The sequence below is a fragment of the Aspergillus vadensis genome, assembly GCF_003184925.1.
Source record: "Aspergillus vadensis CBS 113365 unplaced genomic scaffold BO88scaffold_33, whole genome shotgun sequence".
Taxonomy (NCBI): Eukaryota; Fungi; Ascomycota; class Eurotiomycetes; order Eurotiales; family Aspergillaceae; genus Aspergillus; species Aspergillus vadensis.
In genome coordinates, this window is record NW_020292071.1 from 57401 (window position 1) to 69483 (window position 12083).

At 50.8% G+C, this 12083-nt stretch overlaps 5 protein-coding genes across 5 annotated transcripts; all 5 read right to left on the minus strand.

Moving 5' to 3' along the window:
- Positions 1-342: 342 nt before the first annotated feature.
- BO88DRAFT_408704 (putative extracellular serine-rich protein) lies at positions 343-1572 on the minus strand. Its single transcript, XM_025707776.1, has one exon. It carries the CDS (start codon positions 1273-1275, stop codon positions 736-738), a length of 540 nt encoding a protein of 179 aa, XP_025557834.1. The 5' UTR covers positions 1276-1572; the 3' UTR covers positions 343-735.
- An 800-nt stretch (positions 1573-2372) lies between these two features.
- Positions 2373-3231, minus strand: BO88DRAFT_429880 (uncharacterized protein; the record flags this gene model as incomplete). Its single annotated transcript, XM_025709192.1, has 2 exons — positions 2373-2904; positions 2963-3231. The coding sequence occupies 2 exons, from the start codon at positions 3229-3231 to the stop codon at positions 2373-2375; spliced, it is 801 nt and encodes a 266-aa protein (XP_025557835.1).
- A 975-nt stretch (positions 3232-4206) lies between these two features.
- Positions 4207-6480, minus strand: BO88DRAFT_351838 (NAD-dependent malic enzyme; the record flags this gene model as incomplete). Its single annotated transcript, XM_025703552.1, has 8 exons — positions 4207-4559; positions 4633-5000; positions 5065-5331; positions 5399-5532; positions 5582-5710; positions 5764-5967; positions 6040-6261; positions 6313-6480. The coding sequence occupies 8 exons, from the start codon at positions 6478-6480 to the stop codon at positions 4207-4209; spliced, it is 1845 nt and encodes a 614-aa protein (XP_025557836.1).
- Positions 6481-7641: 1161 nt separating this feature from the next.
- BO88DRAFT_408709 (NADPH:quinone oxidoreductase family protein) lies at positions 7642-9121 on the minus strand. The gene is made up of 2 exons (XM_025707777.1): positions 8941-9121; positions 7642-8860 (listed from the first exon to the last, which is right to left on the minus strand). Exons 1-2 carry the CDS (start codon positions 8971-8973, stop codon positions 7853-7855), a joined length of 1041 nt encoding a protein of 346 aa, XP_025557837.1. The 5' UTR covers positions 8974-9121; the 3' UTR covers positions 7642-7852.
- A 298-nt stretch (positions 9122-9419) lies between these two features.
- On the minus strand, positions 9420-11022 carry BO88DRAFT_474962 (uncharacterized protein). The gene is made up of 2 exons (XM_025711852.1): positions 10895-11022; positions 9420-10829 (listed from the first exon to the last, which is right to left on the minus strand). The coding sequence occupies exon 2, from the start codon at positions 10520-10522 to the stop codon at positions 9866-9868; it is 657 nt and encodes a 218-aa protein (XP_025557838.1). The 5' UTR covers positions 10523-10829; positions 10895-11022; the 3' UTR covers positions 9420-9865.
- Positions 11023-12083: the final 1061 nt, after the last annotated feature.

The following is a 12083-nucleotide window of genomic DNA, read 5'->3' on the forward strand; positions in this document are numbered from 1 at the left end:
CCTCTTCACTTGTACTCTTCACGTTTGCTATATGGGCGCTTCTGATCCTGCTTCGGACGAGTAACGGAGCAGCAGGAATAATACCAGGGAATAAAAAAAAAAGTTCTACAGGGTAAGACAGCGCATAGACGAAGTGCAGGGTGGTGCAACCTGGGAAGAGAATAGATAAGCCCAGCCTCAATGATGGATCAAGCAAACATCGCTGAATTGAGGCAAGACTCAACGTTGCCCACGGATTGTTGAGTTCCTACTTCGCTACGTCATTGCAGACTGAAGCCTCACAGAGAGCTGGAAGAAGCAAAATTACCGAGATACTTATGTGCATTCCAGTAAGGGGAAGAAGGAAAAGATAAGAGAGAGGTAGGAAAATATAGTCAATTATAAGCATTTGCATGAATTTGGAAATAAAGAATGTGCAAGGTACTAATGTCACAAATCAGACAGATGAGCAAATGCTGCCGACCCGTCAAATGGACACATGCAAGGCTTGATGGATCAAAAACACGATAAAAAGAGAACACACGAGAGGGAACTACTGTCCGAAAGGAGAGCTCAATATCATAGTTGTCGATAGTACATATATGGGATGCTTCTTCTCAGCGAGTTGTCGTTAAAGAGTTCCTTTCTCATTGCCACATCAACCCCCGCTTCTCAAACTTAGCGCAGACAGCTATCTATGCCACTCTGGTATTACAGGGAGGCATGACCATAAGACAGCACTCCACTCAGAGTATCTTAGAGCATCATAAATCCTGCAGCAGCGATAACCCCAGCAGCCATACCTCCAGAAAGCTGGGCGACCGGAGCGGCGGCGCCCGAGTGAGTAGCAGATGCTGCAGCCGCAGTGGCGGATTCCGAGTCCGAACCAGAGTTTGACTTCGACTTTGAGTCCGCATCGGTCGATGTCGTGGTGGTCGGGCGAGCTGATGCCTTGGTGATGTATGACCTGGTGAAAGAAGCTGAGGAGCTGGCAATGGCGGAGCTGGAAATGGCGGAGCTAGACACACGACGGCTAGAACTTGCCATATGACTTGGCGAAGCGGAAGAGCTGGGATGGAATCTGGCACTGCTACTGCTGCTGATGATGACAACACTGCTGCTGGCTGTATGAAGGGGGCTGGACGAAATGGAGGTCGGAGTTGGTGCCAGCGGCGTGGATGCGACATGCGTGCTTGAGACGGGCACAGGTGTATCTGTAGGTGTAGCCTGCACCGCAGCAGAGGCGAACGGGGCGAAGGCCGCACAGGTAACGAGAAGGACCTTGGAGAGATACATCTTATTGGCTGCGTATGTATATGGTTTGCGAATCAGAACGCGGAGTGGGATCGATATGCCACGCAGACTTGGAGTATGCACTTGGAAACCTGGCTTAAAGTATTGATGTTGATGTTGATATAGCGTTGGAAAGCACTGGCGCTCTATGGAACCTTGGTAGAGACGACAGCTAGTAGCCGATGCTTTTGAAGAAGACTAAAGAGCGAATGGAGCTGGAAGGAGTGGCAGCTCTGGTGGTTTGCGTATGTATGAAGAAGGAGCGACAGCGCAGCTGGTGAACTCCAGTTAGAAATGCTCAGGAAGAAGGTGCGAAGAAGAAGAATAGGGGGGAGAGAGGGAAAGACAGACGGGCTGAAGTGAAAGACAATGGAGCTGCCAAGGGGAAGAAAGGAGGAGTCAGATCTGACAGATGTCTGATGGGGCAGCCTGCCGTGCCCACTTTTGCTACGTACTTTGGAGGGAGGGTCATCGCCAGTGGATCCGGTCAGCAGGGAGACACGTCCAGATTATTGGGTGGCCGAATGAGGCGTGAAAAGATTGCATATCTGGGCCTTGAAGACGAGCTTCTAGACCCTTGTTGCGGGAGGCCCTTGAGACGTGGCCAGCTCAATCAGGATGGCGATGTATATGCATGGCTGAGATGACGATCCCGGTGGAGAGGCTGCAACGGTTCTGCGTAATTAACCTTTAAGCTCATCCCTTGACCCGTGGGAAAGGCAAGATCATCAGGTGCTTTCGTGGCAATAGATCGAGACCGACATGGATGAAGCGATTCTTAGGGATGATGAGTGCAGGATCGAGAGTGGGGGTTCAAGGGAAACACAATTTAATTAATCTGTTGCAAGTGGAGTCCGTCTTTGGGCTCTGCAAAGCCGAACACCAAGAAAATCAACATGGAATGGAATGAGACAACATGATATTAATAGCCGTTCTTCTAACTCCAACGCCAAGCACATGGGTATCTTCTGCTGTCGGATCGTCTAAAACTATTGTAGTGGTGAATAGAGCGCAGTCCAATGAAGGCATAACATAATAAAGGTTAGAATGATGTGGTCGGTTGGGGGCACCTCACTCGTCTCTGGTAAGAGCAGGACACACTACGTCCATACAATGCCCACCACCACGGCCACCATCATCCAATATCCAGATCCATGAACACCATAGTGAGTTGCAGCCGAATCGGCGGCAGTCGTCCCGTTGGCCAGGGTGCCGTTGATATAGATTGATTCAGTGCCGTTCACTTCAACCACCTTGGCCACGCTCGTATTCCTTGGTTGCGTTCCGTTGAATAAGGACTCATAGTAAGTGCTGTTACTATTTTCATCGCATCCACATTCCAAGTACTGTTGGCAAATACAGTTCACGGGTAACGACTCGTGTTTATGCGAGGTATCGTTCATATAGTGGTAGTGATAGCTGTAAGGGTAGACGTATGCCCCATATAACCAAAGGCCTGGGAAGTAAAGAGGGACAATGGCCGCTGGCAAGAGAAAAGGTGTCACCCCCAAACGTGATCGTGCCCCTGCTGTATAAGGGGCAGTGGCGCCGCCTGCGTAGTAGTAGCCACCTCCATACGCCGGACGGGTTCCAGAACCACTGCGGGATGTGCCCCCGACATTGCTTGAAGAGCTGGCGGAGCTTGTTAGCCACGACGTCTTCTCTCTCCAATCGACTGACGTTTACTCACCTGGTTCTCGAGCTACTTCCACTACTTCCGCTGTTCCCTGTGCGTCCACTGCTGCTACTACTGCTGCTCCCTCCACTACCACTTCGACCACCACTTCCTCCTCCACTGCGCCCTCCCCCGCCACCGCCCCCACGCCGCTTAACTAGATCCAACAATGATGAAGAATCTGCGGAGAGAGTTGCATCTCGGGCTGCAGGCGGAATGCTGAGTGCGGTGACAAGGGTGATGAGACAGAGGGCCAGCGCAGTGGCAACTGATAATATCTTCATCACAGATGAAATTGGATAGTGCGGTGGTAAGTGAAGTAAGAAGAATCTTTGTTGCACGCCAACACAACCATGCAAGGTGCTCGTCAAAGTAACACAAGCTGCAAGTTGGTGCACTGCAGAAGATCAATAACCGAGGTCCAGTGACTATCGTAACGACTGTCTGCTTGGTGCTGCAGAAGGTGAATAAATAATCCAAGCGTCAGAGCAGAACAAGGTGGAAGAGCGGTGATTTAATATATGATAAAGAGGTTCTTTCTAAGTAAGAGTTTGAGAAGGACAAAGGCGCAGCAGCATTGAGACTGAGAGTTTTGTGCTGATTGAAAGGAGACTTGCCGAGCACCAACTCCCCACCAAGGATTAAGCTTCCGCTATGCATGCAGCCCCGTTGGGTTGATCTCCACAACACAAGGGTAGGAGTTCGGAATTCTGCTGTAATGAGAATAGAGGAGGGATGGCATCAAATGGACCCTGCATATCTTCAGATGCGTGGTAACATGTGGCTGAGTAGAAGGTAATACAAAGTAAGATCCCTGGGTCCACTATCTCTGCGCCTCAGAGTGGCAATGCTACCGAACCCTTTCGACAGTATTGACTAGTTAGTTGTCTCCTCGGATCCTACGATGGATAACTCAGTAGTTGAGTTGATAACTAGCCTTCCTTACTCAGCAGTACTTGCATTTACTTTCCTATCATCTATCTGCCTTCCTAGTACAGCCTTATTGAACACGAGCAGCTTAGTTTCTTGGCCTCGTCCTCGCCACCTAGTGGCGTATGGCTGAATTCATTCAATCATCATCTGGGGTCTAAGAGGTCATCCTGTGATGCTGATGCCTTTCAACAAGATTTGGTATGCATCCACTATTGAATTATCTGGTGACCTCCGACAGAGCCTCATCGTCAACTCCGCCTGGTGCCGAACAACCGAGCCTGGCTCGGCTTGGGGTGCACAGCCCCCTCCTGGAAAATTACCTGTCCTCATTGTTGTTGTTGTGGTGGTGGTGGTGGCTTCACAAGGGGCCTGTACACGGGTTCCCACATCTGTGCCCGAATCCACTCTTCTAACTCATCTTCATTCGCGGGAATTCCCTCCTCTTGAGCATGCCCTTCTTCGACCGCCGTCTTAATAATTGCTTTGGCGATGTCGACGCTAAGCTCCCGTACATCCTTGACGTCAGGTAGAAGTGGTCCGTCGGGATCCTGCAGTGCCGGCGACCGCGCTGCCAATGCCTTGACTGCACCCACAAGCATCTTGTTGGACAACGTTCGTGTTCGCGACAGAACTGCGCCCAACCCGATTCCGGGAAAGCATGTCGAGTTGTTACATTCCGCTGCGAACATCAAGGGAACCAGGCATCAGCTGGGATGATTCCGTCTTCGCTATGTAGTGGGAGATGCACATACCTATCTCATACTTCCCCCCATTGCGATCGACGGGTGGGAAAGGACTGCCGGTGGCTATCAAAGCTCGGCCATCAGTCCAACGATTGATGTCCTCAGGCTGTGCCTCGTGCAGTCGAGTCGGGTTACTGAGGGGAAATATAATTGGCTTGTCGACGTGCTTCGCCATTTCCCGGATCACGTCCTCGGTGAAAGAGTTTGGTTTGGTTGATGTCCCAATCAAAGCATGCGGCTTCACCTTCTTCACTACCGAAAGCAGATCGCGCGAATCTGCATCAGGCCACTCTTTGTCGTCTCGCGCAAAGGGTACTTGGGCTGGCGTCAGCTGATCTCCAAGAGATTTGACCAGAAGACCCGGCTTGTCGAGACACCTAGATTCAGGAAATCAGTAAATGTAGGGTCGAAGGAACTCCACAAGCCGATGCATTTCCATACCATATCTGCTTTGAGGCTTCTTCTTTAGATTTGTGTGTTTCAGTCGCGATGGTATCGGCGAGCTGCTCCGCGATGCCAGTGCCCGCGGATCCAGATCCGAAGACGACGACACGAGCATCCTCTAACTTGATACCACCCACATGGAATCCGGATAACAGGGCAGCCAGAGTGACACACCCAGTTCCCTGAATATCGTCATTGAAGCATGGAATACGCGATTTGTATTTATCCAAGATCCTCTTGGCGTTATGAAGGCCAAAGTCCTCGCTAAATAACGTCAATCAAGCTCAAGATGGATGGCTGTGGGAGATCCTATGGAACTTTGACCACTTACAAGTGTATATATGCACGGGGGAACCTCTTTCGAGCCGTTTCCACAAACTTCTCCACGAACTGGTCATATTCCTCGCCTCTAACACGCGACTGTCGCAGGCCCAGGTATAGCTCGTCTTTGAGAAGTGATTCATTCTGTAATCAAAATTAGCACCTGCCTTATTCATTCTTGTTTCTGCCATACATCTGTACCACAGTCTAGGACCACCGGCAATTGCCGACTCGGATGTATCCCAGCACACAATGTGGTAAGGGCTAATTTGGCAACCGAGATCAAGATGGCGCCTACGCCTTGGTCACCGATTCCTAATATCTGTGACTGGTTAGACATGTCGTACATGGAGTGCATGCTGATAGCCAAGTTACCTCCTCGCCATCACTGACGACTATATAGTCGACCTCCTCGCCACGACTGAAGTTGGAAAGGCATTCGTCAATCCTGTCTTGGTCCCTGATGTTCAGAAAGCAGCCCTCTGGCTTCCGGAACAGTCGAGAATAGTTCTGAATTGCATCGCCTTCAGTGGGAGTGTAGATTATGCTGAGCATCTCCTTGAGATGAGTATCAATCAACTTCAACATACGTTAGTTGACTGGTCGTCTTCGATTGCCTTAACACACGCGGGAGGTCAATATGTGTGTTACCTTGTAGTATAGAACCTCATTCTGTGCCTTCATACTAGCCATGAACGTGTTCTTGGCTAGATCATCATCTCGACTGCTATATTGCTCGTACGCCCGCTGAACCTGCTCCTCGAGGGTCTGGATATTGGGAGGAAGCAGACCATGAAGTTTGAATGTTCTGCGCTCCTCCTCCGTGAACGCCGAGCCTTTATTGAACTGGCATGACTGCAGAGCATCTCTCCCCTACATCTGCGTCAACAATATAACACCCATAACTCTCTCAAGAGACCGTACCTCAAAAGGGCACACCAAAGGCCCAGACGAGGCCCGAGGAAGATGACTGAACTTGGAAGATTTCGATGATGTAGACATTCTCGCAACCGATGTGAGGGATGTATGGCGCTGCAGCGCAAAAGTAGAAAATGGTGGGTTGGGTTTAAGTCTCAGGAGAAAACGAGCCATTGAATCAGAGAGGGGTCAAGACTAGCTGAACTTGGCTGTTTCTTAACGGGGCGCCGGGTGATCCCTGGCGATAGAGCGGATTCTTATACCCTGAAAGTCTCCCCATTCCAAGCCTGTTTATCGGATAGCCGGAAAACCGGTAAGCCGAGTGAAGACGCAGCGTAGTCAGGGCCTGAGAGGAAACTCTGGTGGAGCGATTGGATTAAGATGACGCTGATACGGCTATGACGTAGCGGCGATTGCCGTGAGCTGGTGCTGGTAACGTCAAAGGACCCATCTGCCTTATACTCAGGGGCATTGATGCAATATGGACTCCCAGTGATAAACCCTCTGTCTGTATGCTTACACTCCCACTCTTCTGAAGTTAAAAGCCGGTTCATTGTCGATGGAAATGATTGCAGTCGATTGTTCCACGGGCATCTCGGACGATGGCACCACCATCCATGTCCACAATGCCTTGTCCCATCCACGACACAATGATATCGTGTCTTTCCGATATCCAATCAGGGTCCGTTTCTTGCAAGCCACATCAGGGACCCATGGACAAGCTAAGCCAAGAATTGGTGCGAAAGGTGCATATGTTGCGATGCTGTCTGTTAATGGATGGGCTCCTTATCATGCTTATCGGTCATATCAAGTCACATGTCGATAAGAAAGCAAAACATGGATGACTCATCGCTAAGTAAGCGAGCCTACAAAAAGCAAGCACGTGCGCGCCGGCTTCTCCTGTTTTTCATCTGCTCAGTCGATAATCGATTCATCCACCATCAGAGCCACAACAACGGCAGCTTGCAGTGCCAAAGACGCTGGACAGCAGTAATTGAGACTCATAATGTGCTAGGTCATCTTTTCTGCTTCATCTAGTGAAGATCCATCGTGCTGCATGTACGGAATCCCGCCAACACACATATCGAAAGAGGATTGGCACCCTATCGCAACTTTGCAATCCAGCTGTCCCAGGTTGTTAGCTCTGTTCACAGCCTTCGGGCTGGACAAACAGGGTGCTTGAGCTTCCGTCAAGGACTCTCCTTTTTGGAGAACAGTCATCGCATGTCACGTCTTGTGACTGTGGCCGACTGGAGCTGGATTGTCGGGACCCTTCGGGGTTCCGGTTTTGATTTCTTTTTTCAGGTTGCTAGAGAAATTTCTTAGGGCCTTCATAGTTCATGTTGCTCGCGTTTACACCTTGCTACGAGAGCATGACTCCTTGCGCACCTACATACTTAGCGTAGTAGTATCTTTCTGCTCTAGATAGATACATTCCGCTTGTTATCCTTGAATGTGAATTGATTACTGCTGAATGAGATGCACTTCCAATCCTTCATGTAATCCGTATTACCCAGGGCCTAGTCCAGAGGCTTCAGTATCTACTCTATAGTTTACTCTTTCCAGCAATAGCATCATCGTCGATAATCTTCACCACCACCTTCCCCCATGTCTCCCGGCCACCCAGCGCCTGCAGCGCGCGAGGCACACTCTCCAATCCTACAAAGCTCTCGTCCTTGAAGGCCGTACCCTTGAACTTGCCCTGCGCCACAAGATCGAAGATTCCCTTCCAAACCGTCTGTACCGTCTCCTTCTCAAACCGTGCATACTGGCCCCAATGCAATCCAACCAAACTGACATTCTTCAACAACACGCGATTCAGCGCGACCTTCTCGATCTTTCCCGCTGCAAAGCCAATGACCAAAAGGCGTGCATTCCACGCCACACACTTCAGGCTCGCCTCGATCATCCCGACCGGATCATATACGATGTCCACCCCGGCCTTTCCATTCCCCGAGCGATGTTGCGCGCACAACCGCTTCACCTCCTCCGGCCAGCTCTTCTCCCGATAATCAATGACATGATCCGCCCCGAATTGGCGCGCGATCTGTCGCTTCCGCTCCGTCCCGGCCGTCGCAATCACCGTCGCCCCCTTAGCTTTGGCAATCTGCACCGCGGCTAACCCGACGCCACCGGCCGCCGCATGCACGAGGACCCAGTCGCCCGGCTGGACGTTTGCGCGGTGCACAAGACCACCGTATGAGGTAGGAGCTGTGACAAAGAGGCCTGCTGCATCCTCGAAGCTCCAGCCTGCCGGCACAGGGAGAAGAGTGTGCTCTGGGGCAAGGATGTGGGTAGCGTAGGCGCCTTGTGTGGCGCCAAAGACTCGGTCCCCGACTTTGAATCGCGGGGACTGCGCTTTGGTGGGCACGGCTAGGATGGTACCTGCGAACTCTGCGCCCCCAATCCAGGGTAGTGGAGGCTGGTGTTGGTACTTGCCCTGGATTTGGAGCAGGTCGAAGAAATTTGTACCTGCGGAGTGGATCTCAATCAGGTACTCTGTTGCGGATGGGGAAGGCGTGGGAAGGGTTGCGACTTGGAGATCCTGAGGTCCCTGTGTGTTGTGGGAGTAAGTCAATTTGTCCGTGGTAGAGCGGTGGCAAGTCTAGTATAGATCACTTCGTTGTTACCGACCTTGACATATTCTTTTACTTGAATGGCTCGCATGATGACGACTGAATGGTGGCCGTGCTGTATCTTTCGGTGAAGCTGGACAAGCACAATGGTGGAATAGTGCAAAGAAAGACGGTGAGTGAGTGGGTGGGTGAAAGTGGACTGTCTTAGGATGGGGGTATGGAGAGTTTCGGTCTCGATTTGGGGTCAAGACACATCCATTTGGTCTGATGGGACCCAAAGGGGGGGGAAGCTTTCCCCACACCGGGGTTGAGCCGAGGTCCGTCGTCGGATAACTGAAAGAGGAAACTCTCCCATTCGGTACCTAGGCAAGTTACTTTTGCCTTTCCCTACAGCATGAGCCCAGAAATGGTCGGTTGATTGCATAGATGGATTATATTGTTAAGTTTGACTTTATATAACTAATGCGGGAGACTTATGTATGCGCCTTTGTATAATAAAAGATTTGGCATGTATGAGGGAACCAGTCCTTCATTGGCCGATCGTCCAGTCGATCTGGCCATCAATATATATGATATAGCCCGTACAAGCATCATTAACCCCATGCACACATAGACTGACAAAGGAAAATGAAACAGAAAATTCCCAACTCCTTGATCCCAAACGTGGATATCATCAAAATCAGCACACTCCACTCCATGATTCGGCACAACCACAATACGCCAGGTATCCCATGATCCAAGTGCCGGTTCCCTTGGTGTACAAAATGTAGTGTTCAAATGTCCCCGCTCCTTTCCAGCATCCAAGCAAAGAGAAGGAGACGATTCATGTGAACAGCAAAGACGAGAGGCAAAAAGTACAAGTGAGAAGAATAGATCAATCTCAAAAATGTGTCAAGGTGACTAGACCAATGTATGCAAACCAAGGGTCCAGTATGAGAGCATATTAGTTTCACACAAATAAAGCGACGTGCTCCTGGTAATGCTTAAAAGTCGATGCTCTGAGGCCTGTGCACAAGTGGCTCAGGTCCAGGATACGGGTAGATGGGCGCACACATAGCAGGATGTTGACCGTGGGGATAAAAAGCGGACGGAGACACGATTCCCATGGATGGTTGACCAGCTGACTTCGGTTGAATAGAAGCCTTCCGGTCAAGCGGCCGTGTTTGCGAGCCCTTCTGGTCCAATCTCGGATGCCCGCCAGCGGTATCCTGAACGTATGGAGCAGACATAGCACGCTTCCATGACTGAGGCCCCTCGTGCAGGTCGGCCATATGTTGCCGCCCGATACTAGAAGGGGGCGGTGTCTGGGCGTGTGGGGTCATCAGGTGCATGGCGGGATCGATAGGAGGGCTCAGTGGTGCCGCAGTGTAGAATGGACTACCAGCCTCAAGAGGCATCGAGTACCACTGAGGGATAGACCACTGGATTGGTCCAGCTGTTGTCGCGGGTGTTTGCATGCAGTCTGTGGTGACAGCAAAAGAAGGATCATGGAAAGGCGACGCCATGCTTGATGTTTGGTTGGCCAACATGCTGTCCATCAATGGCGACGTGTGCGGTGAGTCATATGAGTTGGAGCTGGGAAGGACCATCACGGAAGAGGCGTGGGAAGGATCCCGCTGCTTCTGGGACGGGCTCATCATGGGAGCCCACACATTGGAAATGTTTTATCCATCAAGGCAAACTGTAGTAGGCAGGTCCTCATGGTGCGTGTATGCACTACTGGCCATGTACCATTCCGGTTCGGTGACAGAGATGTCTGATGCGACTGAGCGAAGAGGGGGGCGTGCTTTGGGGGAGATGGTGGAAGACTGAGCCTTTGGGGATGCATCTTCTTGACCACTGTCATCTCCGGTAGTCTCCTGTTGGCTGTCGTCGGATTTCTTGCGTGTCTGGCGAGAGGGCTTGGTGACCCTCCACTTCTTCAATCTACTCCGCAACTGAGTCTCACTTGGAGGCAGAGTTAGCACACCGGTGGAAACCCATTTGAGATATTTCCGAAAGCCTCTTCTCACCTTGGGTTGAAATCATCGGAACGAATTTGCTTGATGACCTGCTTCAGAGGCCATTCTTCATCCTTATACAACTTGGCAATCAGAGCCTTCTTCCTCTCCCACACGTCAGATGGGATTGAGTTCTTCATGTTCGGTTACTTTGAAGATGGAAATTTGAGTTGGGAAGGAGAGAAGGATATTGAAGTATGAAGATGAGAGAGAGAGAGAGGTAAGGCCTCAGGACTCTGAAGGTTCAATGACTGGTTGAACCGTGTAGAGAGGAAAAAGAAAAGAGGGACGGAGGGAGAAGACACTCAAGAGGCCTTATGAGAGACGAGAGAAGGTAGATGATATACACAGATGAGATTAGGAAGAGGAAGATCAGGGATGTTATAGTAGGATGATCGGGGAGGATCTCAGGATATATGTACTCCGTAGTCGGGGGGGTTTGTGTTCCATGTAGGAGCAGGAAGAGGGTCCGGAGCAAAGTACCCAATAGAGAGAAAGGACCAGTGGGAAAGTCCCCCAGGTACACACTAAGGTTACTAGGAGGAGAGGAAGTACGGAGGGGAATGAATGAAGTGGGTGTGGATAGGGACCCACGCTGGAGAAAGACGCCATCGCTCCGGCCTACGGGGCTTTAGACTCCATGGAGGAGAGAAATGAGAGTGGATGAGAGGGACAATGAGGGAAGAGAGTGTGAGAGTGTGAGTGAGGTGAGTGAGTGAATGCAGGAGGGAGGCAGAAGTGGAGCCCTGAAAAAGAGTGGATATGGGACACTGAATGGTGCAAGAAAGAATGGATGGGTCCAGGAAAAGGTACTCCATGAGCGATAGCGACGGACGCTCGTGCGCCTCCCCAGCAGAGAAAAAAGTAAATTAAAAATAAAAAAAAATAAAATAAAAAACAGAAAAAGAAAAAGGAAAAAAGGAAAAAAAGCCAGCCAGAGAGAACGAACGCATGGGAGATCGACGATGGCCAGGGAACGGCATCGGCCATGCGGCCCCATTGGGCAAGAACTGAGTGGAGACCCCTTTCGGCCGGACTTTTTAGCTGCTTCTGCTGCTGGTGGTACGCCCATTGTCTCGGGTCCTGTCATTCAGGTTTAATCCAGGAGCGCTTTTTCCATGGTCTTGGGTTGGGGCCCTGAAGTAAGCTTTTCCGTCGATCCCCGGGTCATGATTTGGAGAAGCAACCAAAGGCGAAAGTG

Bases quoted from the DNA above. Each gene is read 5' to 3' on its own strand.
- BO88DRAFT_408704 (XM_025707776.1), bottom strand. From the start codon at position 1,275: ATGTATCTCTCCAAGGTCCTTCTCGTTACCTGTGCGGCCTTCGCCCCG.
- BO88DRAFT_408709 (XM_025707777.1), bottom strand. From the start codon at position 8,973: ATGCGAGCCATTCAAGTAAAAGAATATGTCAAG. The intron at 8,861-8,940 runs GTCGGTAACAAC...CACAACACACAG, and splicing joins AAGTAAAAGAATATGTCAAG to GGACCTCAGGATCTCCAAGT.
- BO88DRAFT_474962 (XM_025711852.1), bottom strand. From the start codon at position 10,522: ATGATGAGCCCGTCCCAGAAGCAGCGGGATCCTTCCCACGCCTCTTCC.